The 25863-nt window shown below is 38.4% G+C and overlaps 1 protein-coding gene across 7 annotated transcripts in view; it reads left to right on the top strand.

Annotated features, from left to right (window-relative positions):
* The window catches only part of EFCAB5 (EF-hand calcium binding domain 5), a 185242-nt gene that overhangs the window by 107677 nt on the left and 51702 nt on the right, over positions 1–25863 (top strand). For all 7 annotated transcript variants that reach the window (XM_034942144.3, XM_055101352.2, XM_063599154.1 and 4 more), the window contains 6 exons: positions 17312–17411; positions 19407–20300; positions 22020–22097; positions 22196–22288; positions 23809–24023; positions 25680–25836. In XM_034942144.3, coding sequence (XP_034798035.2) covers positions 17312–17411; positions 19407–20300; positions 22020–22097; positions 22196–22288; positions 23809–24023; positions 25680–25836 — 1537 coding nt within the window. The remainder of the gene's footprint in view (positions 1–17311; positions 17412–19406; positions 20301–22019; positions 22098–22195; positions 22289–23808; positions 24024–25679; positions 25837–25863) is intronic.

The following is a 25863-nucleotide window of genomic DNA, read 5'->3' as shown; positions in this document are numbered from 1 at the left end:
GTTTTTAATGATAATACCTATCACTGATATGAATAGAAGAAAAACATTTCTCAAACATTCCTGGTGAAAATTTAATAGTTGTATCTTTGCAAAGCATTCTGGATATATCTACTTAAATGAAAAATGCATACGTGCTTCAGCCAGGCAAGCCATTCCTGAAATTTTTATTCCATAGAAATAAAAGTATTAGTAAATTAAAAAATACACATGCAAAGAAAATTCTTAATGCGTTGTTTATAAATGAAGAAAAGGAGAGAAGTTAATGAAATATTTACTATATAGGGGAATGCTTTAAGCATCCCTATTTCCTGAGATACAACAATATTAAAATTAGGCCAATTAATAACCCTAGAAAGGGTTATTAATTGTGTGCAAGTGAAAGGAAGAGTCACATATCTCTCACTTTAAATCAAAAGCTAGAAATGATTAATCTTAGTAAGGAAGGCATGTTGAAAGCCAAGAGGTGGCTGAAAGCTGGGCCCCTTGCTCCAGTTAGCCAAGTTGTGAATGCAAGGAAAAGTTATTGAAGGAAATTAAGAGCACTACTCCCACAAAGACACAAGTCATAAGAAAGCAAACAGCCTTATTTCTGAGAGAAGTCAATGCCTGGCTTCAAAGCTTCAAAGGCCTAGCAGACTCTCTTCTTAGAGGCTAGTGCAGCTGGTGACTTTCAGTTGAAACCAGTGCTCATTGACCATTCCAAAAATCCTAGCCCTTAAGAATTATGCCAAATCTACTCTGCCTGTGCTCTATAAAGGAAACAGCAAAGCCTAGATAACAGTAGATATGTTTGTGGCATGGTTTACTGAATATTTTAATCACACTGTGGAGACCTACTGCTCAGAAAAAAAGATTCCTTTCAAAATATTACTGTTCATTGAGATGCGCCTGGTTAACCAAGAGCTCTGATGGAGATGTACAAGGAGATGAATGTTGTTTTCATTCCTAATAACACAATATCCGTTCTGCAGCCCATGGATCAAGGAGTCAGTCATTTTGACGTTCAAGTCTTTTTACTTAAGAAATACATTTCATAAGGCTATAGCTTCCGTAGATAGTGATTCCTTTGATGGATCTGGGCAAAGCAAATTGAAAATCTTTTATAAATAATTCACCATTCTAGGTGCTCTTGCCACTGTTCCATCTGTGATTGAGCATCCTTTCTGCAGAAAGTAAAGATAGCCTTGCTGAGAGATCTTTTTTATCCATGCTGATTTTTCTTCTTGGCACCAATTATCTATTTCTAACAATTTTGGTATTTCTAACAATTTTGGTGGCCCATATGGGGATACATTCTCCTCTGGTGTTGGTCTCTGGTCCTTTCTCATGAGGAGGCGCCCCGCCGCCTCTTGCGGTGGCCTCAGGGGTAAGGGACCGAGACCCACCTGGTGTGACGAATAAACCCAAACTCTCAGCAATGCAGAAAGAAACCAGCCAGCAACCTGGGGTAAAGGATCCTCACATACTGCGGTGCCGAGTCTGTGCACAGACCATACAAGGAGAAGCCGCAGGAGCCGTCTTTTAGCACAGCTACCACCCTTAGAATTTCCGGTAAACCAACACCAGCCTGAGAACCACATCCTCACCAAAGGGTGGAAAGAAGGGAAACTCAAGCCAGCCTGGGAAGGACCCTACCTTGTGCTGCTAACCACCAAGACTGCTGTTAGTACAGTGGAAAGGGGATGGACACATCACACCCGAGTCAAGCAAGTGCCATTATCATCAGAATCATGAGCCATTGTTCCTGGATCAAGCCCTACCAAATTAAAGCTAAGAAAAGCTTCATCTTTCCATCTTTTCCTTTCCTTTCCTTCCCTCTAACTATCCCTCATCTTGTCATCAGTGTAACCAAATCAGATTCACCACAGGTTATAACATTTGATGCTTGCCTTGTTATACCTTGTGGAGGTTTGCAAAGCCAGAGACAACTCTCTACTTCAGAAAAATACCTCTGCCACTCCAGGGAGACCACTGCCACCCCTGCATCTTGCTTGTGGTGGAGGTAACAAGATACCCCAAGTTGGAATTTATATGCTCAGTGGGTAGATGTCATCTGGATCAAGGCTGGACCTCTGAGGAGGGATGTGCCGACTTAAAGCCATACCTCCACCTTACTAAAGGGATTGCTCCCGCCCCAATTGTCAATCCCACCAGTGTAACCCAGTGCTTATATCCATTACTATTCCTACCACTAGCAACTCTAACCCCACTTTAGAGCGTTTCTATGGTTTAGGATCAGAGGTCACTGGAAAGGATCCTTCTTTAAGATGTGCTTTGTTCTCCCTTCTCCACCTCCTACAACTGCCCTTTTCCCAAATCTATGAAATCAAACCACACCTCGCCTCATGCCAAATGACAAAAGCAAAGTCTCAGTAGTAGAAATAGGAGACCTAAGGCAAACCAGTGCCACTGAAACAGGGTATAAAGATGTAAATGCTTGGTTAGAATGGATTAAATATTCCATTTGCACTTTAAGCAAAAGTGACTGTTATGCTTGTGTGCACAGTAGGCCAGAGGCCCAGGTTGTCCCCTTTCCACTAGGATGGTCCTCAAATCAAGTAGACATGGAGTGCATGGTAGCTCTTTCTCAAGATTCCACCGCCTGGAATAATGAATTGTGCCAAGCTCTTTCTCTGCTATTTCCTGAAGTTCAACATCCTGCAGGTCAGCCCCCAAGGGCCATGCAGTCTCCATCTTCCAAAACCAATTTTACCTCGTTTCTCCAATGACAAGGGGAAAAATTTGGCGTTCCCTGGAGACTTAACAGGATGCAGTGCAGTCAGGCACCTCCAAGATCTGACCTATCAGTCCACCCTTATCCATCCCCGAGCAGTTGTATGGTGGTATTATGGAGAACCTTTACTGGACACTCTGCCAAATAATTAGAGTGGTACTTATGCTGTAGTTCAGTTGGCTACCCTTTTTACGCTGGCATTTCATCAACCAGAAAAAGAAGAAAAAGTAGCCTCAATTCTTACCTCTTTAACAATTATAGTAAGTATACTCCTTAGGTGCTATGTTGTACCATACATCCAGAAGTTAATCAAAACAACTAAGCCGATACATATTAAGTGAGTTTGAAGAGGAAACTATAAAGTGAACTTTATAGTTATCTTGGTTTAAAAATAAAATAATAGACACTAGGAATAATAGCTCCTTACTCTAAAGCCTCCTATCAACTATTAGTTCTTACAGTTTAGCCCAGTTAGTTGCTTTGGCTTACTCAGGCATGTCTGGACAGGTCCAGGCAGGTCTTAGCTCATAGCTTATGCCCCTTCCTTATTTGGAAATGTTTTTGCTTCCTTAAACCTTTCGTAAGCAACTTCCTCTCATTCTTTGTTCTTCCCTGCACTTACCTATTTAGGGAAGTTTTAGGCTATTAGCAAATCGGGTATCAGTTTAAGAGTGTGAAGTCCAGCTCCAGCCAATGGATGCAGGACCCAACAGTAAGGACGACCCAAATGTGTAAGGGATAAATATGTCGGCTTTTCCTTTGTTTAGGTGTTCTCTTGCCATTGTTCCATCTGTGATTGAGCACCCTTTCTGCAGAAAGTAAAGATTGCCTTACTGACAGATCGAAAGGAAGGAAGGAAGGAAGGAAGGAAGGAAGGAAGGAAGGAAGGAAGGAAGGAAGGAAAGAAGGAAGGAAGGAAGGAAGGAAGGAAGGAAGGAAATAATTCACCATTCTAGATGCCATTAAGAACATTTGTGATTCATGGGAGGAGGTCAAAATATCAACATTAACAGGAGTTTGAGAGATTTCAACTCTCATGGATGACTTTGAGAGCTTTAAGACTTCAGTAGACAAAATAGCTGCAGATATAGTGGAAATAGCAAGAAAACTAGAATTATAAATGGAGCCTGCAGATGTGACTGAATTGCTGTAATCTCATGATAAAACTTGAATGCATGACAAATTTTTTCTAATGGATAAGCAAAGAAAATAGTTTCTTGATATGGAATTTACCCCCGGTGAAGACATTAGCATTGTTGAAATGACAACAAAGGATTTAGATTATTACATAAACTTAGTTGATAAAGCAACAAGTAGGGTTTGAAAGAATTGACTCCAATTTTGAAAGAAGTTCTACTGTAGATAAAATGCTATCAAACAGCATCACATGCTACAGAGAAATCCTTCATTAAAGGAAGAGTCAACAGATGCAGCAAACTTCATTGTTGTCTTATTTTAAGAAATTGCCACAGCACACACCCACCTTCAGCAACCACAACCCTAATCAGTCAGTAGCCAACAACATTAAGGTACAACCCTCCACCAGCAAAACAACTATGGCTTGCTGAAGGCACAGATGATCATTAGCATTTTTTAGCAATAAAGTGTTTTTAAATTCAGGTGTGTACTTTTTTTAGGCAATTAATCTATGGTACACTTAAGAGACTACAGTTTAAGCTATTGAGCATTTAATAGACTACAGTATAGTATAAACATAACTTTTTTTTTTTTTTTTGAGATGGAGTATCGCTCTGTCTCCCAGGCTGGAGTGCAGTGGCGCAGTCTTGGCTCACTGCAACCTCTGCTGCCTAAGTTCAAGTGATTCTCCTGCCTTTGCCTCTGGAGTAGCTGGGATTACAGGTGCGCACCACCATGCCCAGCTAATTTTTGTATTTTTAATAGAGACAGGGTTTTGCCATGTTGGCCAGGCTGGTCTCGAACTCCTGACCTCAAGTGACCCAAGTGCCTCAGCCCCCCAAAGTGCTGGGATTACAGGTGTGAGCCACCACACCCAGTCATAAACATAGCTTTTATATGCACTAACAAACCAAAGCGAATTTGTGTGACTCACTTTATTGCAATATTTATTTTATTGCCATTGTCTGGAACTGGACCTCTGGTATCTCTAAGGAATGCCTGTCCTGATATCAGGAAAGAAAGCGGGAACATCATTACAGACCCAGCAAACATTAAAAGGATGATATGAAACATTATGAACAACTTTATGCCAATGAATTTGCAAATTACATTAAATGGATAAATTCCTTAAAAGACACAAATTACCAAATCTAACTCAAAAGAAAATAGGAAAACTAGATATCCTTATATGTATAAAGAAGTATAATTAATACCACTAAAAAAAAGTTCCACAAACAAAACCCCTGGCCCAGATAGCATTACTAATAAATTCTACGAAACATTTAAGGAAGGGATAATTTCAAATCTACATAAACTCTTTGAGAAAGAGAAGAGGAAGGAACACTTCCCAACTCATTTTATGGGGCCAGCATTATTTTGATATTAAATCCAGACAAAGATATTTCAATAAAAGAAAACCATACACTAACAGTCCTCATGAACATAGACCCAAAAATCTTTAAGTTAATTTTAACAAATTGGTTAAGCAGTACATTAAAAAGATGATATATAAGGATCAAATAGAGCTTAATCCAGGGATACAAGAGTGGTTTAACGTTCAAAAATCAGAGCTGAGCATGGTGGCACGTGCCTATAATCCAAGCTAAGGAGGAGATTGAGGTAAGAGGAGTGCTTGAGCCCAGGAGTTCGAATCCAGCCTGGGAAACATAGCAAGACCACCCCCATCTCTTAGAAAAAAAAATCTATCAAAACAATTCATCACATTAAGAGACCAAAAAACAAAACTATATAGCTGTGACAAAATTCAACACTCATTTATGATACAAAAATTTTTTAAAAAACCTCTCAACACACTAAAATTTCTTCAACCCAATAAAGCACATCTATGAACAACTTACAGCTATACTTACAATGGTAAAAAATTTAATGATTCCCTCCTTATAACAAGGACAAGGCAAGGATATCCACTCTCACCACTTTTATTTTACATTGTACTGGAGGTACTAGCCAATTAAATAAAGCAAGAAAAAAAAAAAAGAAAACTCTGCTATTCACAGACTACATGATCTTCTGTGTAGAAAATCCTAAGGAATCTCAAGAAAAAAGTTGAATTCACTAAAACAAATACATAAATTTAGCAAGGCTTCAGGATACAAAAATCAATACATGGAAGTCAATTGTATTTCTACATACTAGCAAAGAAATATTGGAAGATGAAATTTGTAAATGCCATTTACAATAACATCACACACGTGAAATACTTAGCAACAAATTTAACAAAGTATTTGCAAATATCTACAGGCTGAAAACTATGAAATTTGCTAAGAAATGAAAGACCTAAATAATAAGAAAGATCCTTTATTGTTTCTGTCAAAGACTATATGAACGAATAAAAAAATTCAGTATTGTTAGTCCCCAAATTGACCTACAAATCCAACACAATTCCAATCCAAATCCCAGTGAACTTATTTACAGAAATTGACAAACTATTCTGAAATTTGTGTGGCATTTCAAAGGACTCACAACAGCCAAAACCATGTTGACAAAAAATAGACATCACCAAAATATAAAATTCTGCTCTTTGAAAGATACTAGTAAAAGAAATGAAACGACAGCTATAGACTGGGAGAAAATATTTATGATATATTTAATGACAAAAGACTTGCATTCGGACCATATAAAGACTCCTACAACTTTATAAAACAACCCAATTGAAAAAATAATGGGCATGCCAGAAAAGAAGATATAGGTGTATCCAATAAGCACATCGAAATAGGTTCAATTATTCATCAGATTATAATTAATCTGATCAATTATTTATCAGATAAATAATCATCAATTTTTCATGCAAACTGAAGCCACAGTGAGATAAAAATTAAACCTACTGGAATGAATAAAATTAAAAAGACTGGGAGAGTACAGTGGCTCACGCCTGTAATCTCAGCACTTTGGGAGGCCAAGGTGGGCAGATCAGTTCAGGCTGGGAGTTCAAGACCAGTTTGGCCAACATGGCAAAACCCTGTCTCTACTAAAAATACAAAAATTAGCTGGGCGTTATGGCCATACCTGTAATCTCAGCTACTGGGTGGCTGAGACACGAGAATCGCTTGAACCTGGGAGGTGGAGTTTGCAATGAGCCAAGATCACACCACTGCACTCCAGCCTGGGCAACAAAGCAAGACTCGATCTCACAAGAAAAAAAAAAAACTGATATTCATTATAATTAAAAAGAAAAAAGCACTGACAATACCAAGTGTTGGGAAAGATGTGGAAAAACTTAAATTCTCTTAGATTGCTGGTAGGAATGATACAACCACTTTAAAAACAGTTTGACAATTTCTTAAAGAGTTAAATATACACTTACTATATGACCTATCAATCAGCAATTTCTCTCCTAGATTATATACCTAAGAGAAATGAAATGAAAGAAATTAAAACATATAATTAAAACTAAAAGACTTATACATGACTGTTCTTAGCAGCCTCATTCATAATAGCTTTAAGTTGGAGACAACCCAAATGTCCATCGACTTGTGGATGATAAACAAATTGTAGTATATTCACACAATGGAATACTACTCAGTGATAAAAGACAATGAACCACTGATACAATAACACTGATGAATCTCAAAAATATTATGCCAAGTGAAAGAAGGCAGAACCAAAGGATGCACCATTATTTTATTTATATGAAATTATAGAAAAAGGAAAAGTAATTTACAACAATAGAAAGCAGATCAGTGGTTTCCTGGGACCATGAGTGAGGGGACTGATTAAGAAGGGACATAAGTGGCCGGGCACGGTGGTTCACGCCTGTAATCCTAGCACTTTGGAGGCCAAGGCAGGTGGATTGCCTGAGCTTAGGAGTTCAAGACCAGTCTGGGCAACTTTGGCCTCCTAGCACTTTGGAGGCCAAGGCAGGTGGATTGCCTGAGCTTAGGAGTTCAAGACCAGTCTGGGCAACATGGCAAACACCCTTCTCTACTAAAAATACAAAAAATTAGCCAGGTATGGTGGCACATGCCTGTAGTCCCAGTTACTCAGGAAGCTGAGGCAGGAAAATCGATTGAACCCGGGAGGCAGAGGTTGCAGTGAGCCAAGATCGTGCCACTAAACTCCAGCCTGGGTGACAGAGCTAGACTCTGTCTCCAAAAAAAAAAAAAAAAAAAAAAAAAGAGAGACATAAGGGAGCTTCTGGGGATAATGAAAATGTTCTACAGCTTCACTGTGGTGGTAGTTACATGAGTGTATACATTGTCAAAACTCGTTGAACTATACACTTAAAATTGGTACATTTTATTGAATCTATACTTCACTAAAGTTGATTTAAAAAGACAAGAATGGACTGGGCACAGTGGCTCACACTTGTGAGGGCAATGTAGTGAGACCCTCTCTACAAAAAATAAAAATTACCTGGGTATCGCGGTGCATGCCTGTAGTCCTATCTACTCAGGAGTCTGAGGCAAGAGCATCACTTGAAGCTAGGAGTTCAAGACCTGCCTGGGCAACATAGTGAGACCTGGTCTCTACAAAAATAAATAAATAAATAAAATTAAAAATAAATAAATAAATAAAAGTTAGCTGAGTGTAGTGGCATGGTACCTGTAGTCCCAGCTATTCAGGAGGCTGAGGCAGGAGGATAGCTTGAGCCCAGAAGTTAGAGGTTACAGTGAGCTATGATCATGCCACTACATTCTAGCCTGGGCAACAGTGTGAAACCTTGTCTCAAAGAAAACAAAAACAAAAATGAACAAACTAATCTATAATGATAAATATCAGAATAATCACCACCTTTGGAGGAATTATTGACTAAGAAATAGTAAGGGAGCCTTCTGGCAGTGGTGAAAATGTGCTATGTCTTTATCTGAGTGGCAAACATTCAGTGAGCTAAACACTTAAGGTTTGCATACCTCATTGCATATTTGTTGCTCCTTAATGAAAATTTTCTTAAAAATAATCACTTACGGTTGCTTGGGATGAAGTGCCTATTAAAGGAAAAAGCTTTTGCTGCATTTGGCCATAATTACAATAGTGATGACCCCTGGGGTTATCAGTGGGTGGGCTTCATCTCACAGTATTAGAGAGGTTATAGAAAGTAAAAGACAAGCTCAGGACTTTAAACTCTCAGCTCAAATTGCAGTCAGAAAACCTGATCATTATATAGAAATCTCTATTTCTTGTAGCTTCAGGGCAGATACGGATGAAAAATCAGCCCCCAAATATAATGTGACAGAATCAAGATGTAAGTTGAATTCACAGATTTGCCAAGTCTTTTACATAAAAGTTAGCACATTGGAAAATAGATGAGACCCTGAAATTTGGAATAGTTACATTTGGGTGGACTCAGAGGAATCTGAGACTTGAGCCACAAATCTTCCCAAGCTTTCCTTGGCAGGAGAAGCAACCCCTTCTCTCCTGTCTGAGAATATTAGCTTTTCTTTCCTTAGAGATCCTTTAATAACTTCTCTTGGGGCATTTAGCTTGCAAGGAGGTGTCTATTTTCTTCAAGATCCACCTGTACAACATTCATTGCCTTTAAATCCAAAATTGGAGTCTGATCTCGGTATTGCTCCAGGAATACTAGTTCAAAGTCTGTCTTGAGAGATGAGTGTTGGTACTCCAAGAGATCAGTAAGTTTTTGCTAATTTCTAGCAGCAGAAAGCTGGGGAATATGTGTGGGAATTGATTATAGTACTTTCAGACTAAGAAGGATAGATATAACTTTGGATTGCCTCAAATTTATCAATATTGCTATACTTTGCAGTATATACTTAGCAGTAATATTTTTGATATCTGGGAATAGTTTTAACAATTTTCTTGGTAGATTAAATAAAACCTTGACTCAAAGATAGCCTGCATTCAATGAGGTTGAGATGCTGGAATCTTCTTGGCTTACTATACAGTAAGAAATCTAAAGGCTTTCAAGATTTCTGAAATTGATTTTTCATATGTAGCCTCTATATGTGCACTTCTACCATATCGCCCAGGACAGCCCAAATGACATTCCCTTGAGAAATAACTAAAGAAATTAACGAGGGGAGCACCAATATCACTAAAAAGTTCTATGGTTGCTGTCCTGGGGATGATGGTGAGAGATACTGTCATTGAAGTAAACTCTCTAATTTCAAGGGAAATGATTGGCTTCTAGAGTGACAAAAGATATATGACATTTAACTACCAGAGACAAGTCCCACTAGTCAAACATAGTGCTCATAAGTATAATTAATAATAGTATTTTGATCCAATCTCAAAGATCCAAGGCCATATTTTAACGGATCCAGTTTGTCTAGGACTCACACTGTGGTTAGTTCCTGAATATATACTTGGAATTACCATAATGAACAGTGGGAGTTAAAGTGGCCATTTAAATGTTTTCTTGGTGATTACAGTTTCCTTAGGAATTAAATGGATATAATGCCTACTAAATTATTACTGGATCTACTTACAGAAAAGCACTAACTATAGGTCCAGAAACATGAGTTGAGATACCACAATGGAGAATCTCAGCCTCTCACCTAGATGCCAGACTTAAGTCAGTTGGTATACCCAGAACTCTTTGGTTGAAGGGAAGGCTGGGTCTCTTGGGGAAGAATTCGACAAGACTTCCTCAAGTATATATTGTAGATTTTACTCTAGGCTTTACTCAAAGGGCCTGTAGCCATTTATTAGGGTAAATATGCATTGGCAAAGGAAATATCACAGACTCAGGGATTACCAGATATTGATTCCAAGTTAACATCAATTCCTAGGATCCCAAAACACTCCCGTGGACCACTGGGTAAAGTTAGGATGTATAGATGTCAGATAATAAATGCTATTTTGGTCAAAGTTTATGTCATAGGTCCAATTACTCTGTGGACTTAGCTATGGTTATTTCTGGTTCTTGGATGTTTAATTGGAATAGACACACAGCAACTAGCAGAATCTTCACATTTGTTCTCCATTTTGGGAACTGAGGACTATTATGGTAGGAAGGACCTGGTATTATGGTAACAGAAACTCCTGAACTTTCCCTGTCTGCCAGAATGTTAAAAAAAAAATACATAATCATATAACAAAAACAAAAAACTCCACAGAGATAGATATGAAAATATATAAATGATTCAGGGGAAGTAATCCTATCATATTCTTATCTAATTTTCCTGTCTTGTCTATGTAGAAGGTGGAGGATACATCTTTTTTTTTTTTTTTTCTTTTGTGAGACAGAGTCTCACCCTGTCACCCAGGCTGGAGTACAGTGTCATGATCTCAGCTCACTGCAACGTCCACCTCCTGGGTTCGAGCGATTCTCCTACCTCAGCCTCCCAAGTAGTTGGGACACGTGCCACCATGCCTGGCTAATTTTTATATTTTTAGTAGAGATGGGGTTTCACTGTGTTGGCCAGGCTGCTCTTAAACTCCTGACCTTAGGTGATCCGCCTACCCCAGCATCCCAAAGTGCTGGGATTACAGGCATGAGCTGCTGCGCCCAGCCTACATCTTGAAGAATGTAGATTACTGTGGCTCTATTTACATGGCTATTCCAGGTGTGGAATCTTTATTGAACCAAATTGACATAGCTCTCTCATTCACAACAACTATTGGTCTGGCAAATGCTGTTTTCTCTAGAGAAGTTTACAAGGACCAAAAGAAATTTGATTTCACCTGTCAAGAATAGCAATACTTTTCACTGCATTCTCTTAGGGCTAAGGCAGTTCTTCTTTTCTCTATTGTAATCTAGTATACATAGGCCTTGATTGTATTGACATCACAGAACAGGTCCATGATATCCATCATGATGATTGGACTTGATGAGCTGAAAGCAGCATTAGATACCTTGGTAAAGTAGCATTAGATACCTTGGTAAGACAGCTAATGTGTGTCAGAGGATGGGAGATAAGCCCCATAAAAATACAGGGTTTATGACCTTGTTAAAATTTTTGCTTTGGGAGGCTGAGGTGGGCAGATCACGAGGTCAAGAGACTGAGACTACCCTGGCCAACATGGTGAAACCCTGTCTCTACTAAAAATACAAAAATTAGCCAGGCGTGGTGGCATGCGCCTGTAGTCCCAGCTACTCCGGAGGCTGAGGCAGGAGAATTGCTTGAACCCGGGAGGCGGAGGTTGCAGTGAGCTGAGATCACGTGACTGCACTCCAGCCTGGCAAAAATCTCCGTCTCAAAAAAAGAAAAAAAAAAGAGAAAAGAAATTTTAGCAGTCCAGTAGTTCCAGGTATAGGGTAAATTGTTGTACCATGTGCCACCTACCACTAAAAAAGAGGCACAATGCTTATTGGATCTTTTTTACATTTTAAAAACAATTGTTGCCACATTTGCATGTGCTGCTTTTATGAATTAACTGAGCACATTTGTGTGTGTTGCTCTTATGCATTAAATGAGCCATCAGCTTCCAAAGTGGGTCCCAGAGCAAGAAAAAGCTTTGTAGGCTTTTCTAGACTGCAGTGCAAAAACTCTTCTTTACCTTGTGCCTTATTATATAGAAGATCCTACAGTATTTAGAGGGAATATGGCAATTTGGAATTGCATTTGGAATGCTGTGGCAATTCAAACCGTAAAATCATATTGTAGTTTCCTTGAGTTTTGGAGCAAAGCTCTGCCCTCTACTAAAGCTTGTGATTCTCTTTGAGAAAGTGTTCCTGTGTGTTTTTTTATTCCGATAATTCATAAAACCATATACTTAGGTTTTGTGCACTTTTCTGTGTATAGGGCATATATATATTTTAAAAGGTTTAGTTAAAAAATTTAGATGGGAAAATCAAGGTTCAAATATAGCAAAAATAATTACAAATGAAAAACAAGTTGGGGAGAATTTCCCTGATTTTTTTTTACTTTTATTTATTTAATTAATTAATTTTATTTTTTGAGACAGGTCTCACTTTGTCACCCAACCTGGAGTGCAGTGGTGGGATCTCGGCTCACTGCAGCCTCCACCTCCCAGGCTTAAGCCATCCTCCCACCTCAGCCTCCTTAGTAACTGGGACTACAGGCGTGTGCCACCATGCCCAACTAATTTTTTTATTTTTCGTAGAGATGGGATTTTGCCACATTGCCCAGGCTGGTCCAAACTCCTGAGCTCAAGTTATCTGCTCACCTCGGCCTCCCAAAGTGCTGGAACTACAGGTGTGCACTACCTGCCCGGACAACTTTTATTTTAGACTCAGGGGTACATGTATGGGTTTGTTATATAGGCAAATTGTGTGACATGGGGGTTTGATGTACAGATTATTTTGCCACCCAGATAATAAGCACGGTACCCTATAGGTAGTTTTTTTATCCTCTCCCTCCTCCCTCCCCTGACCCTCAGATAGGCCTCGGTGTCTGTTGTTCCCTTCTTTCTGTCCATATGTACTCAGTGTTTAGCTCCCACTTATAAGTGGAAACATGTTGGTATCTGGTTTTCTGTTCCTGTGTTAGTTCACTTAGGATTATGGCCTCCAGCTCCATCCATGTTGCTGCAAATGACATAATCTCATTCTTTGTATGACTGCATAGAATTCCGTGGTGCATATGTACCACATTTTCTTTTACTTTTTTTTTTTTTTTTTTTTTTGGAGACAGGGCCTTGCTCTGTCACCCAGGCTGAGTGTAGTGTGATCACAGCTCACTGCGGCCCAGGCTCAAGTGATTCTCCCACCTCAGCCTCAGGACTAGCTAGGACTACAGGTATATACCACCAGGCCAGGCTAATTTTTTATGTTTCTGTAGAGATGGTAACTCACCGTGTTACCCAGGCTGCTCTTGAACTCCTCAGCTCAAGCGATCCCCCTCCTCGGCCTCCCGAAGTGTTGGGATTATAGGCATGAACCACTGCGCTTGGCTTGTACCACATTTTTTTATACAGTCTACCATAGATTCATATTTAGGTTGGTTCCATGTCTTTGCTATTGTGAATAGTGCTGCAATGAACATACGTGTGCATGTGTCTTTACGGTAGAACAATTTATATTCCTTTGGATATATACCCAATAATAGGATTGCTGGGCCAAATGGTAATTCTGCTTTGAGTTCTTTGAGAAATCACCAAACAGCTTTCACAATGGCTGAACTAATTTACATTCTACCAACAGTGTATAAGCATTCCCTTTTCTCTGCAACCTTGCCAACATCTGTTATTTTTTTGACTTTTTAATAATAGCCATTCTGACTGGTGTGAGATGTATCTCATTGTGGTTTTGATTTGCATTTCTCTAATGATTAGCAATGTTGAGCATTTTTTCATATGCTTGTTGGCTGCGCATATGTCTTCTTCTTTTTTTTTTTCTGAGACAGGATCTCACTCTGTCGTTCAGGTTGGAGTGCAGTGGCAAGATCACAGTTCACTGCAGCCTCAACCTCCTGGGCTTGAGCGACCCTCCTACCTCAGCCTCCCGAGTAACTGGGACTATAAGCCACACCACCGGGCCCAGATAATTTTTGTAGACATGAGATTTCACTATGTTGTCCAAGCTAGTCTCAAATTCCTGTGCTCAAGAGGTCTGCCAGGCCTCCCAAAGTGCAGTGATTACAGGCACCAGCCATGTATGTCTTCTTATGAAAATTGTATATTCAGGTTGGGTGTAAACAGAGTAAACACACAAACAAACAGGAGATAGTTTATTTTGCTGTGCAGGAGCTTATTTTTAAAATAAACTCATATTAATTAAAATAGCTTTGGCTTTGGTACTGGAATAGACAAATCAGTGGAACAGAATATTAGATCTGGCATCAGATGCAAGAGCATGTGGGAATTTAGTATATAACACAGGTGGCAATATAAATCATTGGGAAAAGGAGTAATCAATGAGTTATACTAGGACAATTAATTTTCCATATTGGGAAAATATAAAAGAGATTCCACCCTCATTAATGAGGAAAAGTGAGTTCTAGCTAATCAGAAACCTAGATGTGGAAAACAAAATTTTTAAAATTTTAGAAGAAGCCAAGTGTGGTGGCTCATATCTGTAATCCCAGCAACTCCTGCTGAGGCAGGAGGATTGCTTGAGCCCAGGAATTTGAGGATGCAGTGAGCTATGGTCATGCCACTGCACTCCAGTCTAGGTGACAGAGGGGAGACCCTGTCTCAAAAAAAAAAAAAAAAAAAGCAAATTTGGAGCATATATTTGGAACTCAGAATGGTTTGTGCTTATTTGGAGTATTCCTTAGGAGTATTCCTTAGTGAGACCCTGTCTTAAAAAGTTTTAGAAGCAGCCAGGCGTGGACTCATACCTGGCTGCTTCTAAAATTTTTTAAATTTTGTTTTCCACATCTAGGTTTCTGATCAGATAGAATTCACTTTTCTCATTAAGAGGGTGGGATCTACTTTTATGTTCTTCCCAATATGAAAAATTAATTGTCCCAATATCATTCATTGATTTTTCACTGTATATCAAAAGGAAATGATTGATATATTTGACTACCTCAAAATTAATGTATATCCTCAAAATTAATGGATAACATTGATATGGCTAAACTCACCAAAAGTTAAATTGAAAGATAAGAGATAAACTGGGAAAAAATATTTGCTATGTAAATAAAAGAATGGTCATTCTCAAAATTTTACAAATTCATAAGAAATAGACAACTGGACGGGGCGCAGTGGCTCACGCCTGTAATCCCAGCACTTTGGGAGGCCGAGGCGGGCAGATCACAAGGTCAGGAGATTGAGACCATCTTGACTAACACGGTGTAACCTCATCTTTACAAAAAAGACAAAAAGTTTAGCCAGGCGTGGTGGCAGGCGCCTGTAGTCCCAGCTACTCCAGAGGCTGAGGCAGGAGAATTGCTTGAACCCGGGAGGCGGAGGTTGCAGTGAGCTGAGATGCCACTGCACTCCAGCCTGGGCGACAGAGCGAGACTGTGTCTCAAAACAAAAACAAAAACAAAAACAAACAAACAAAAAAAAACAAAAGAAATAGGCAACTGGTCCCAACTGAAAAATGGGAAAAAGATCTGAAAAATCCATTCACAGAAGAGGAAAAACCCAAACATATAATAAGCACATGAAAATATATTAAATCTCACTAGTAATCAGGGAAATGCAAATTAAAATAATGATACCATTTTTATCTATCAGATTACAAAAAATAATAAACTCTAACAATATCAAGTATTGATGTGGATATGAAGAAATAACACTGTCATTCAATGCTGGCAAGAATGTAAATTGGTATGAACATTTTGTGAAGCAATTTGGCTATAACTAATAAAGTTGAAATGCATACATTATGCAATCCAGTAATTCCACTTCTAGTTATTTATCCTAGAGAAACGTTTGCATATGTACACAGGAGACGTGTATAAGGATATCCATCGCAGCATTACGTTGATATCAAAATACTGAAAATAATCAAAACACCCATCAATAGAGTTTTTTTTAATTATGGTGTTTCCATATTACAGAATGCCTTATTGCAGTTAAAAAGTATAAAATATATTTCTTTACAGATATGAATTAGATCTCAATGTTGAGTAAATAAAAGCAATTTGAAGAAAGACATACGTACAGTATCAGGTACTTTTTTTTCTTTTTTTTTTTTAGATGGAATTTTGCTCTTGTTGCCTAGGCTGGAGTGCAATGGCATGATCTCTGTTCACCGCAACCTCCGCCTCCTGGGTTCAAGTGATTCTCCTGCCTCAGCCTCCCGAGTAGCTGGGATTACAGGCGCCCACCACCATGCCCAGCTAATTTTTGTCTTTTTAGTAGAGACAGGGTTTCTCTGCGTTGGTCAGGCTGGTCTCGAACTCCCGACCTTAGGTGATCCACCCACCTCAGCCTCCCAAAGTGCTGGGATTACAGGCGTGAGCCACCGCGCCTGGCCTATATCAGGTTTTTTTGTTTTTGTTTTTGAGACAAGGTCTTGCTCTGTCAGCCAGGCTGGACTGCAGTGACATGATCATAGCTCACTGCAAATCAAGCTATCCTCTGGCCTCAGCCTCTGGAGTGGCTAGGACTACAGGTGTACACCACCATGCCTGGCTAATTTTTTATTTTTTGAAGCAATGGAGGTCTCACTGTGTTGCTATATCAGGCTTTTTAAAGCACATACACAAAATGTTAACAATCAATATTTCTGGGTGTTGGGAACACATATGTTAATTCTATCATTTTCTATATTTTTCTATAATCAAAAAAATTTTTCAAAAATAAAAATGGAAAAAGGACAAGTAGGGAGCGGTAAATTGTTTCAAGTGACATACTCAGGTCAGGTAAGATAAGTACTGAACATTATACATTGGATTTAGCCATCAATAAGTCAGTCACAAATATTTCTTAAACATTTACTAAGTAGAGGTCATTTTGACATGTCACAGAATGGGAAAGTAGAGTATAAGCCTAAAGGCAAGATATAACTTTCTTGATTTTGATGCTGCAGCTTTTATTTACATGATAATGATTGTTGTGGTGATAGTGATGATAAAAGCTTCAATAAGCCACGTTCCAGCTGCATAAAAATCTTAAATCTCCTGTAACAACTAATCACAAACTTTCTTCTTTGCTTAGGTAGGGTTTTTGGATCGGCAGAGGACATTGGCCCTGCTGGAATTGTTCTATGACCATAGTTCACAAATGCTTAGGAGTTTACTTCGAAACCCACGACAATGTAAGTGCCGCTCAGAGGGAGTATGTTCAAGCTGGAGTGTCGCAGTGCACTGATATGTACTGATATGATACACTGATATGTTAACACAAGATTATTCTACCACCATGGAATCCCTTCACATAATAGCTCTCTTAGATCATGATAACTGTATCTAGTTGTTTATTCCCTCCACGAAATTCACTCTTCATCACAACTAGATGTATTTTTCACCACAGTGCAATACTCAAAAATTTTATATCAGAACTCAGCTAGAACTCAATTCTAAATTCATTCAAATGAAGAAATGCTTTAGTGACAGTCTGAATGTTTTGGAAATTAAGTTAGTAATGGTAATTCCATTTTATTAACAAAAAATTTTTTTTGAGTCTTACTCTTCTCACCCAGGCTGGAGTGCAGTGGCATGATCATGACTCACTGCAGCCTCAACCTCCCAGGTGGGAGATGATTCTCCCACCTCAGCCACCTGAGTAGCTGGGACTACAGGTGTGCACCACCATGCCCAGCTAATTTTTTGTATTTTTAATAGAGAGAAGGTTTCACCCTGTTGCCAAGGATAGTCTCAAATGCCTGGGTGCTGGGATTGTAGGTGTAAGCCACCGTACCCAGCCTGGTAATTCCATTTTTAATGCCCAACTTAAAATTATAAAATGTATAAGAACAGTATTTCCTTTTCCCAAGCATTTACTTATACAGTAAAATATCCTTTTTATGTTATTTCCAAAACAAGTACAATTATGGGTTTTTTTTTTTATGTTATTTTACGTTTTCAGAGATGGGGTCTTGCTATGTTGCCCAGACTGGCTTCAAATTCCTGGGCTCCAGCAATCCTCCTGCCTCAGCCTCCAGAGTAGCCAGGACTACAGGAATGTGCCACTGTGGTCAGCTTATTTTCTTTCTTTTTGTTTTTTTTTTTTTTTTTTTTTGAGACGGAGTCTCGCTCTGTCGCCCAGGCTGGAGTGCAGTGGCGCGATCTCGGCTCACTGCAACTTCTGCCTCCCAGGTTCAAGCGATTCTCCCTGCCTCATCCTCCCAAGTGTCTGGGATTACAGGCGCCTGCCACCACACCCAGCTATTTTTTTGTATTTTTAGTAGAGACGGGGTTTTGCCATGTTGGGCAGGCAGGTCTCAAACTCCTGACCTCAGGCATCCATCTGCCTTGGCTTCCCAAAGTGCTGGGATTACAGGCATTGAGCCACCACACCTGGCCAAGAATGTCAATATTTTATTTCTGTGTGAAGATTTATTAATTGGATACTTACAAATCTGTGGGTGATATACTTGGAGTATTTCTGAAAATTGTGAGAATTGCAATTTTATAGCTTACCACTACTGTTTTGGGAGAAATGGGGACAGTCTTGTGGCATGATTTCCACTCTTTATAGTACAGACACCGGGGTTTTATTGTTGTTGTTTAACAGTGGGATTCTGTGAATACTATCCAGTCTTTCCCTAGTATTCTGTTCTAGGTGTCCACATAACTGTAGAGGAAAATAATTGAGGAATGAAGAACAAAGAAGAGGGAAAGAGATAGGGGGAAGAAATGAATGTTGGAAAAACATAGCCTCATTGAAAGATTGTCATGGATAAAGACTTGCTTTTTATATTGCAAATATTGAAAATATATTTGAGATGAAAGATGTGTCCCTTTTCCCATCCCTATGTGATGCTTATTGTAGAAGACCACAAAGGTAGAGGACAAATTCTATTTGCCTTGGCAGTCTAAGCAACACTCCAAGTAGCAAAAGGAGAACCCTATTTATTTCCAAAATCACACCTTTTAGGAAGGGATGATTTCTAACTTATAGTAGTATAAGTTCTTTTGGGTACCTTTTTACTTTTTATTGTGTTGCAGCCAAAGATAACTGATATTTATTTAGAGCAATAGGCCTATATTACAATCTCTGTGCTCAATGCTTTTCTTTGCATTAATTTAATAGCTCTAATTCTGCATTATAAGATCAATGGTTTAAGTGAATATTTTGTTTTCTGCATTAGGGCCATTCATTGAATTTGAAGAGATAAATTTGACTGAGTTGTGGGGAGACATGGATAATCAGAAACACATTTATGAAGGTTTTGACAAAGTGCTCTTGGAGATGAATACATTACTTTCTGCAAATCATGCTAGCAAAACCCAAAGTAAATTATTAGAAAGTCCAGATCAACCTAAACTTGACGAACAGAGAACATCAACACCATCACCAAACCCGCCAGAACAGCAGAAAGGAGTAACTGCAGAACAAGGACCACAAAGAATTTCAACTGAAGAACAACAACAAGGCAAAAAGCCAACTGCAGAGCAAGAACTGTACATAGAATCAGTAACAGAACCAGGAACACACACAGAGTCAACTCTAGAACAAGGGTCAAGTAGAGGGTTACTGACAGAACAAGAAACACACAGAGAGTCAACTACAGAACAAGGACAGCACAAAGGGTCAATAGAAGGACAAGGACCACGCGGAGTGTCAGTTTCAGAACAAGGATCAAGCAGAGAGTCAGTTGCAGAACAAGGGTCACGCAGAGAGTCTATTGCAGAACAAGATCGACACAAAGGGTCAGTAGCAGAACAAGGATCACGCAGAATGTCAGCTGCAGAACAGGGATCACTCAGAGAGTCAATAATAGAAGAACCATACCAAAAATCAGAACAAGGACCTTATGGAGAGATAATTTCAGAAGAGCAAGAAGACATAGGCTCAACTTCACAATCAAGAAAAGATAGTATCTTAAAAAGTACAAAATATGGGGAACCTATACCCTCTGAGTACATTGAAGTCCCTCTACAGGAAAAGAGGTCTTGGGAACAAACATATGAAGAGGAAATATTCCTGAGTTCTGAACTGCAAGAGGAAGTTCCAACGTTAAGTAGAAAAGATCACTTTCCAGGTAGTAATGCAGTTCTTCTACAACATCAGTTCCCTGTTTTGTGGAATGGTTTTTAAAGTCTTTTCAGAAAATACTCATTTAAGTTAGAATTTTTTTTCTGGCATATCAGATCATGCAAACCTCAGGCATATTTTGCTGCTCCACGTTAGTCTAGACCTTGAACAATAATCAATTAATTACATTCACCAATGAAATGCAAGCCAGAATGTCTGTATTGTCAATTTACGTATAATTTCCATTGCACTAGATTATAGAAGTGTTTTAATTGGGTTTCTGAAAAGGTAGTAGAAGCCCTTTTGTTTTAAATGTAATGTCTGATATTAGAAACCACTTTAAAAATTTTCTTTTATTTCAACTGTAAATGGGTCTCGCTTTTTTCAGTTAAATATAAAATATATGTTCTAGAAGAGTTTCTGAAAGTCATATTCAAGACAGAATGCACCCTGCATTTCAAATATTTATTCTCATGTCTTTGGTCAGAATTTAGGCATACAGTAGTTCCCCCTTATCCGTGGTTTTGCTTTCCACAGTTTCAGTTAACCACAATCAACCACAGTCAGAAAGTATTACATGGAAAATTCTAGAAATAAACAATTCATACATTTTTAACTGTGCACCATTCTGAGTAGTGTAATGAAATCTTGCACCTTTTGTTCAGTATGTCCATGTTGTCTATGTTACCTTCTCATTAGTCACTTAATAGCTGCTGGATTATCAGATTGTCATTATGTTGCAGTACTCTTGTTTAAGTAACTTTTATTTTACCTAATAATGGCTTCAGTCGCAATAGTAATGGTGCTGGCAATTTGGATATGCCAAAGAGAAGCCATAAAGTGCTACCTTTGAAGTGAAAAGGTGAAAATTCTCAGCTGGGCATGGTGGCTCATGCCTGTAATCCCAGCACTTTGAGAGGCTGAGACGGGTGGATCGCTTGAGCCCAGGAGTTCAAAACCAGCCTGAGCAACATGGCGAAACGCCATCTCAAAAAAAAAAAAAAAAAATTAGCTGGCCATGGTGGCATGCAACTGTAGTCTCGGCTATGCAGGAGGCTGAGGTGGGAGGATCACCTGAACCTCAGGAGGTTGAGCCTGCAATAAGCCATGATTGCACCACTGCACTCCATCTAGCCTAAGCAACAAAGTGAGACCCTATCAAGAAAGAAAGAAAGAAGAGAGAGAGGGAGGAAGGAAGGAAGGAAGGAAGGAAGGAAGGAAGGTTTGTTCTCAACTTAGTAAGGAAAGAAAGAAAATTGTATTCTGAGGTTGTTAAAATTTACAGTAAGAACAAATCTTTTACTTATTAAATTGTGAAGAAGGAAAAAGAAATTCATGCTACTTTTTCTGTCACACCTCAAACTGCAAAAGTATATGTACTATCTGCAGTTTCAGGCATCCACTAGGGATCTTGGAACATATCCTGCCAAGGTTAAAAAGGGGGCTATTGTATAGCAATACCTAGCTGTGAGGGTGGCTGAGAAATGTAGCCCTCATTTTGCATGGCCAAATTGGATACAATAATAGCTTTTGCTATAGAGCTGCTTTCAGCATTTCAAGTTATTAAGTGACTTCACTGTGGTTGATTGCAACACTGCATATATGGGAAAGTACTTAGAGTTTTTGGTGTTCTGTATGCAATGCATTTCTATCACTTATTAACCTTAAAATAGCTAATGGAATATGTAATGTCTAATTCATAAGCATTTTCATTTGCACCTTTTAGAAACTACAAAAAAGGAAGTTCAGAAAGACAAGCCCTGTGAACCCAAGTCCCAAAAAATAGAAGGAAAGTCATGGTCAGGTAACTCCTCATTTAATCCTCCTTTCATTTATACCCTAGAACAAAAATATTGTAAAAGCGAAGTTTGATTGGCTATGTTATGGAATGTGTTTTTACAGGTGAATTTTTTACTTGTAACTGGAAAATGAAGTATGTCACATTTGAAGATGAGGAACAGGCAAACTTAATCTATGGTAACTCCAGGTTCACAGGTACATGTTAACAATGAAAGTAGGAAGAATAGATGGCAGTCCAAAAGATGGATTTAATTTACTGTGGCACTCGATGATAAAGACTGAATTTAGCTAAGGCAGAATGGGAAGGTGTTCCTTGCATTATTTTGTCCTTGAGCTGGTGAATCTAAATATATACCAGATAGATATATTTGGTGGTGATGTACTATTGATGGTGGCATGTGCTATTGATGAATGCTCTTCTGCTTTAAAACTTATGGCATTAGTACCCATTTTTTAACCATGATATGGCCCTACCACTGCTTTAAAGCTATGATCTAAGCATACAGAGAAAATCAGACATTAGATACTAAAACTCAATAGAAATCATTTCAGCTATTCCTTTACCTGGTAGGGCCACATCTAAACATATGAGACAAGTGAGAATCTATCTTGTTTTTGAAGACTTGCAAAGAAAGATCTACTCAACAGAGCAGAGTAGTTTCTGGCTTTCAGACAAAGCATGTCTTTAAAATGATTGTTCCAAAAGCACTCATATTTCACTAAAATGCTACTATATTGTTTTGCCTTTCACATCAACAAGTTGTAGAACTAAATTAGATCAAGATTATCTTCTTCCTACCTGCAAATTTTTCTCTCATTTAAGCCTCAAATAACAAACTTTCTATCCTCAAATTTTCTGGTGAAAATGCATGGCATTGGTCAACCTCTTGCAGCCTGCTAGTTCATGTTCTCCTTTAGTCATCTTTATATCAATTTTGCTTTACCAATGTATGTAAAAATTGTGAGTAATCATTTTTTTGAATCACATCAAATCTCCTATAGAAGGTATAAGGGCATGAATGATTGAATCAATGAATAAATCAAATGGAAGTCACTTTGCTGACATTTTATGAAATATACTTCATACTGTACTATTGAGCTAAAAGGTAAATATATTAGCCAAGACTCTTGGAGGAAGGAGTTGTGGTGGTGGTATTTAGTAATTTGTTTAACTAGAAAGTTCAGAGTGCAGCTGTTTTCAGGCACAACTAGATTCAAAGGCTCAACAATAGCAGCAGGATACTGTCTGTCTTCCTCTAAGCCCTGTTTTTCTGTGTCACTTTCAATTGAGACAGTTTTCTCCATGTTGTGACAAAAATGGCCATGAAAGCATCTCTAAGCTTATACTCTACTAGTTCAGCAATCAGAGTACAAAAAGAGTGATTCGTCCCTAATGGTTCTTCCAAAAGTTCTGAGGCTAACTCTCATTGGCCTATAGTAGGTTACATTGCTATCATATATGAATTGTTAGCCAGATGTATATCACATGACCATCCATGGCACAAAAGTGGGAGGCACAGTATGACCTGACTCATCTGAACTGACAATGGAGAGATGTTTTTCCAAAGAAAAAAGGAGGATGCTGTCCTCATGAAGGGAGCATGGATTCCTGACAGTCAAAAATGGCAGGTATTCATTACAATAGGCACTCATTTATTTTCCCTAACTGAAAAAATTGTTCACTTTACTGCTTGGTAATGTTTCTTGCTTGACAGATTTACACTCAATTATCAGAAATATTCAGTCTTGCAAGGAGGTAAAAGGCAGAACTGCCTTCAATGGAGTTTCATTCAATCTGCTCCAGTTTGTGCAACTCCTGGAGACATTTGTTGGTGAAGACGCTCCCTTGAGTGTCAGCGAGACTCTCACCTCCTTTTTTAAGGAGGGCTATGTTGAAACAGAACAAGAGAAAATGAATGCCTTAGAACAGGTGGGTAATATTATTTATTAATGATACAAGTGAGGTCACTATTATAAGTAAATCTCTCAACCTCAGTTGCTCCCGATGTGGCTCGTGTTTAAAAATGTACAACCAAATTGATCACTTTCTTTCAACAAGCATAGCCATTAAAGATTCTATTTTATCATCAAATATTCTAAGATCACACCCCAGAGAACTCATTCCCCTAATAATAACATGATTGCTCCTAGCAGGAGATGGTTTATTGTACAGCTTTATTCTTTCTCTGAAGCTTTTTGAGAAGCAGATATGGATATATGCAAAGATGTATATGTGCATTATTTGCCTGTGTGTGAGTGTCTTTACAAGTACACACACCTGGGTTATGATTATGGCCTGAGTATATATTTTTACTCATGAACACCCAGGTAGTACATATTTCCTAAGAACTTACTACTTACTTGGGTGACAGGTAAGTGCATACACATTAGCTTATATAAACAATTTATTCTCTCTTATATGAAATATGTAAATTACTTTCACTAAGCTTATTCGGTAATCATCAGCCTTATGAGTCTTTTCAACCTAATTCTAGACAATTCCCTTTACCTTCTCAATTCCAGTTCTTCCTACTAAATCAAAAGGTGTATATTCATTTTATTTTTGCAATTAAATCTATCTAGATATTAATTCAATTACTATCTCACTAATATAATTAACCTAGTGAAAACTCTAAAAGATAAATAAAATTAATGTCAAATATAGTCAATCTTAAATATAAAAAAAGAATTTTTAAAACACAGCCATTTTTCATTATTTAAACACTGCCATTCATTCCCCTTCACTCAAAACATATCCCTTAGGGCCAGCTGCAGTGGCTTATGCTTGTAATTCCAGTGCTTTGGGAGGCTGAGGAGGGAAAATCTCTTGGGCTCAGGAATTTGAAGTTACAGTGAACTGTAATTATGCCACTCTATTCCATCCTGGGTGACATAGCAAGACTCTGTCTCTAAATAAAAATAATAATAATTTTAAAATACAGTCTGTGTATTTATCACATTCCTGAACAACTAGAGAAGGAGTGGAAAAGAATGGTCAAAGATTCTTAAGGTTTGTAGAATAAATTTGAAAAAAAAAAAAAAAGGATTCTTAAGGAATACTAATGCAGAGAATGCCTGTGTTGTTTTTTTTCTTCAAAGCCAGTCAAGGTTAGCAGTGGGAGGTTGTATACCAACTTTAGTGACACTAATGTTAATAAGTTCTGATAACCCCCTACCATGGGACCAACCAAGAATGTCTGTTTTGTTTTGTTTTTGTTTTTGTTTTTGTTCTGGCCTAGAGGTAAAACAGAGAAATGGTATTTAAGGGATTAAAATTAATCACTGCATTTTCTTTTCTAAAAAATTTGTAAAAAAAATTTTTTTAAGACTGAGGTCTCACTGTGTTGCTCAGGCTGGTCTCCAACTCCCGGCCTCAAGCGATACTCCTGCCTCAGCCTCTTGAGTGGCTGGCTTTACAGGGATGCACCACTGCTGAATCACTGCATTTTCCATTAATATCATGCTTAGCCTCAAAGTAAACCTGTTTTAATAGAAGACGCTGGACTTTTTTTGGAATAAACACAGAATGCTAGCTAGCACAATGAACATGTATCTTCCGTGCTTTATTATCCTGTTTGTATCCTAGTTTAGCCAAAATGCTTTCCAAGTCCGACAGAGGCTTCTCCTAGAAGCCATCTTTCAGAAGTGGGACAGTGATGGCTCAGGCTTCCTGGATCTGAAGGAAGTTGATGAACTCTTGTACACATACAAGGAGGGAATGGAAAAAGAATCTATGAAGAAAGGTAAAATATAAGAATGTTCTTATTTAA

Source organism: Pan paniscus, chromosome 19 (genome assembly GCF_029289425.2).
Source record: "Pan paniscus chromosome 19, NHGRI_mPanPan1-v2.0_pri, whole genome shotgun sequence".
Taxonomy (NCBI): domain Eukaryota; kingdom Metazoa; phylum Chordata; class Mammalia; order Primates; family Hominidae; genus Pan; species Pan paniscus.
This window is presented reverse-complemented; position numbering and strand designations above follow the sequence as displayed.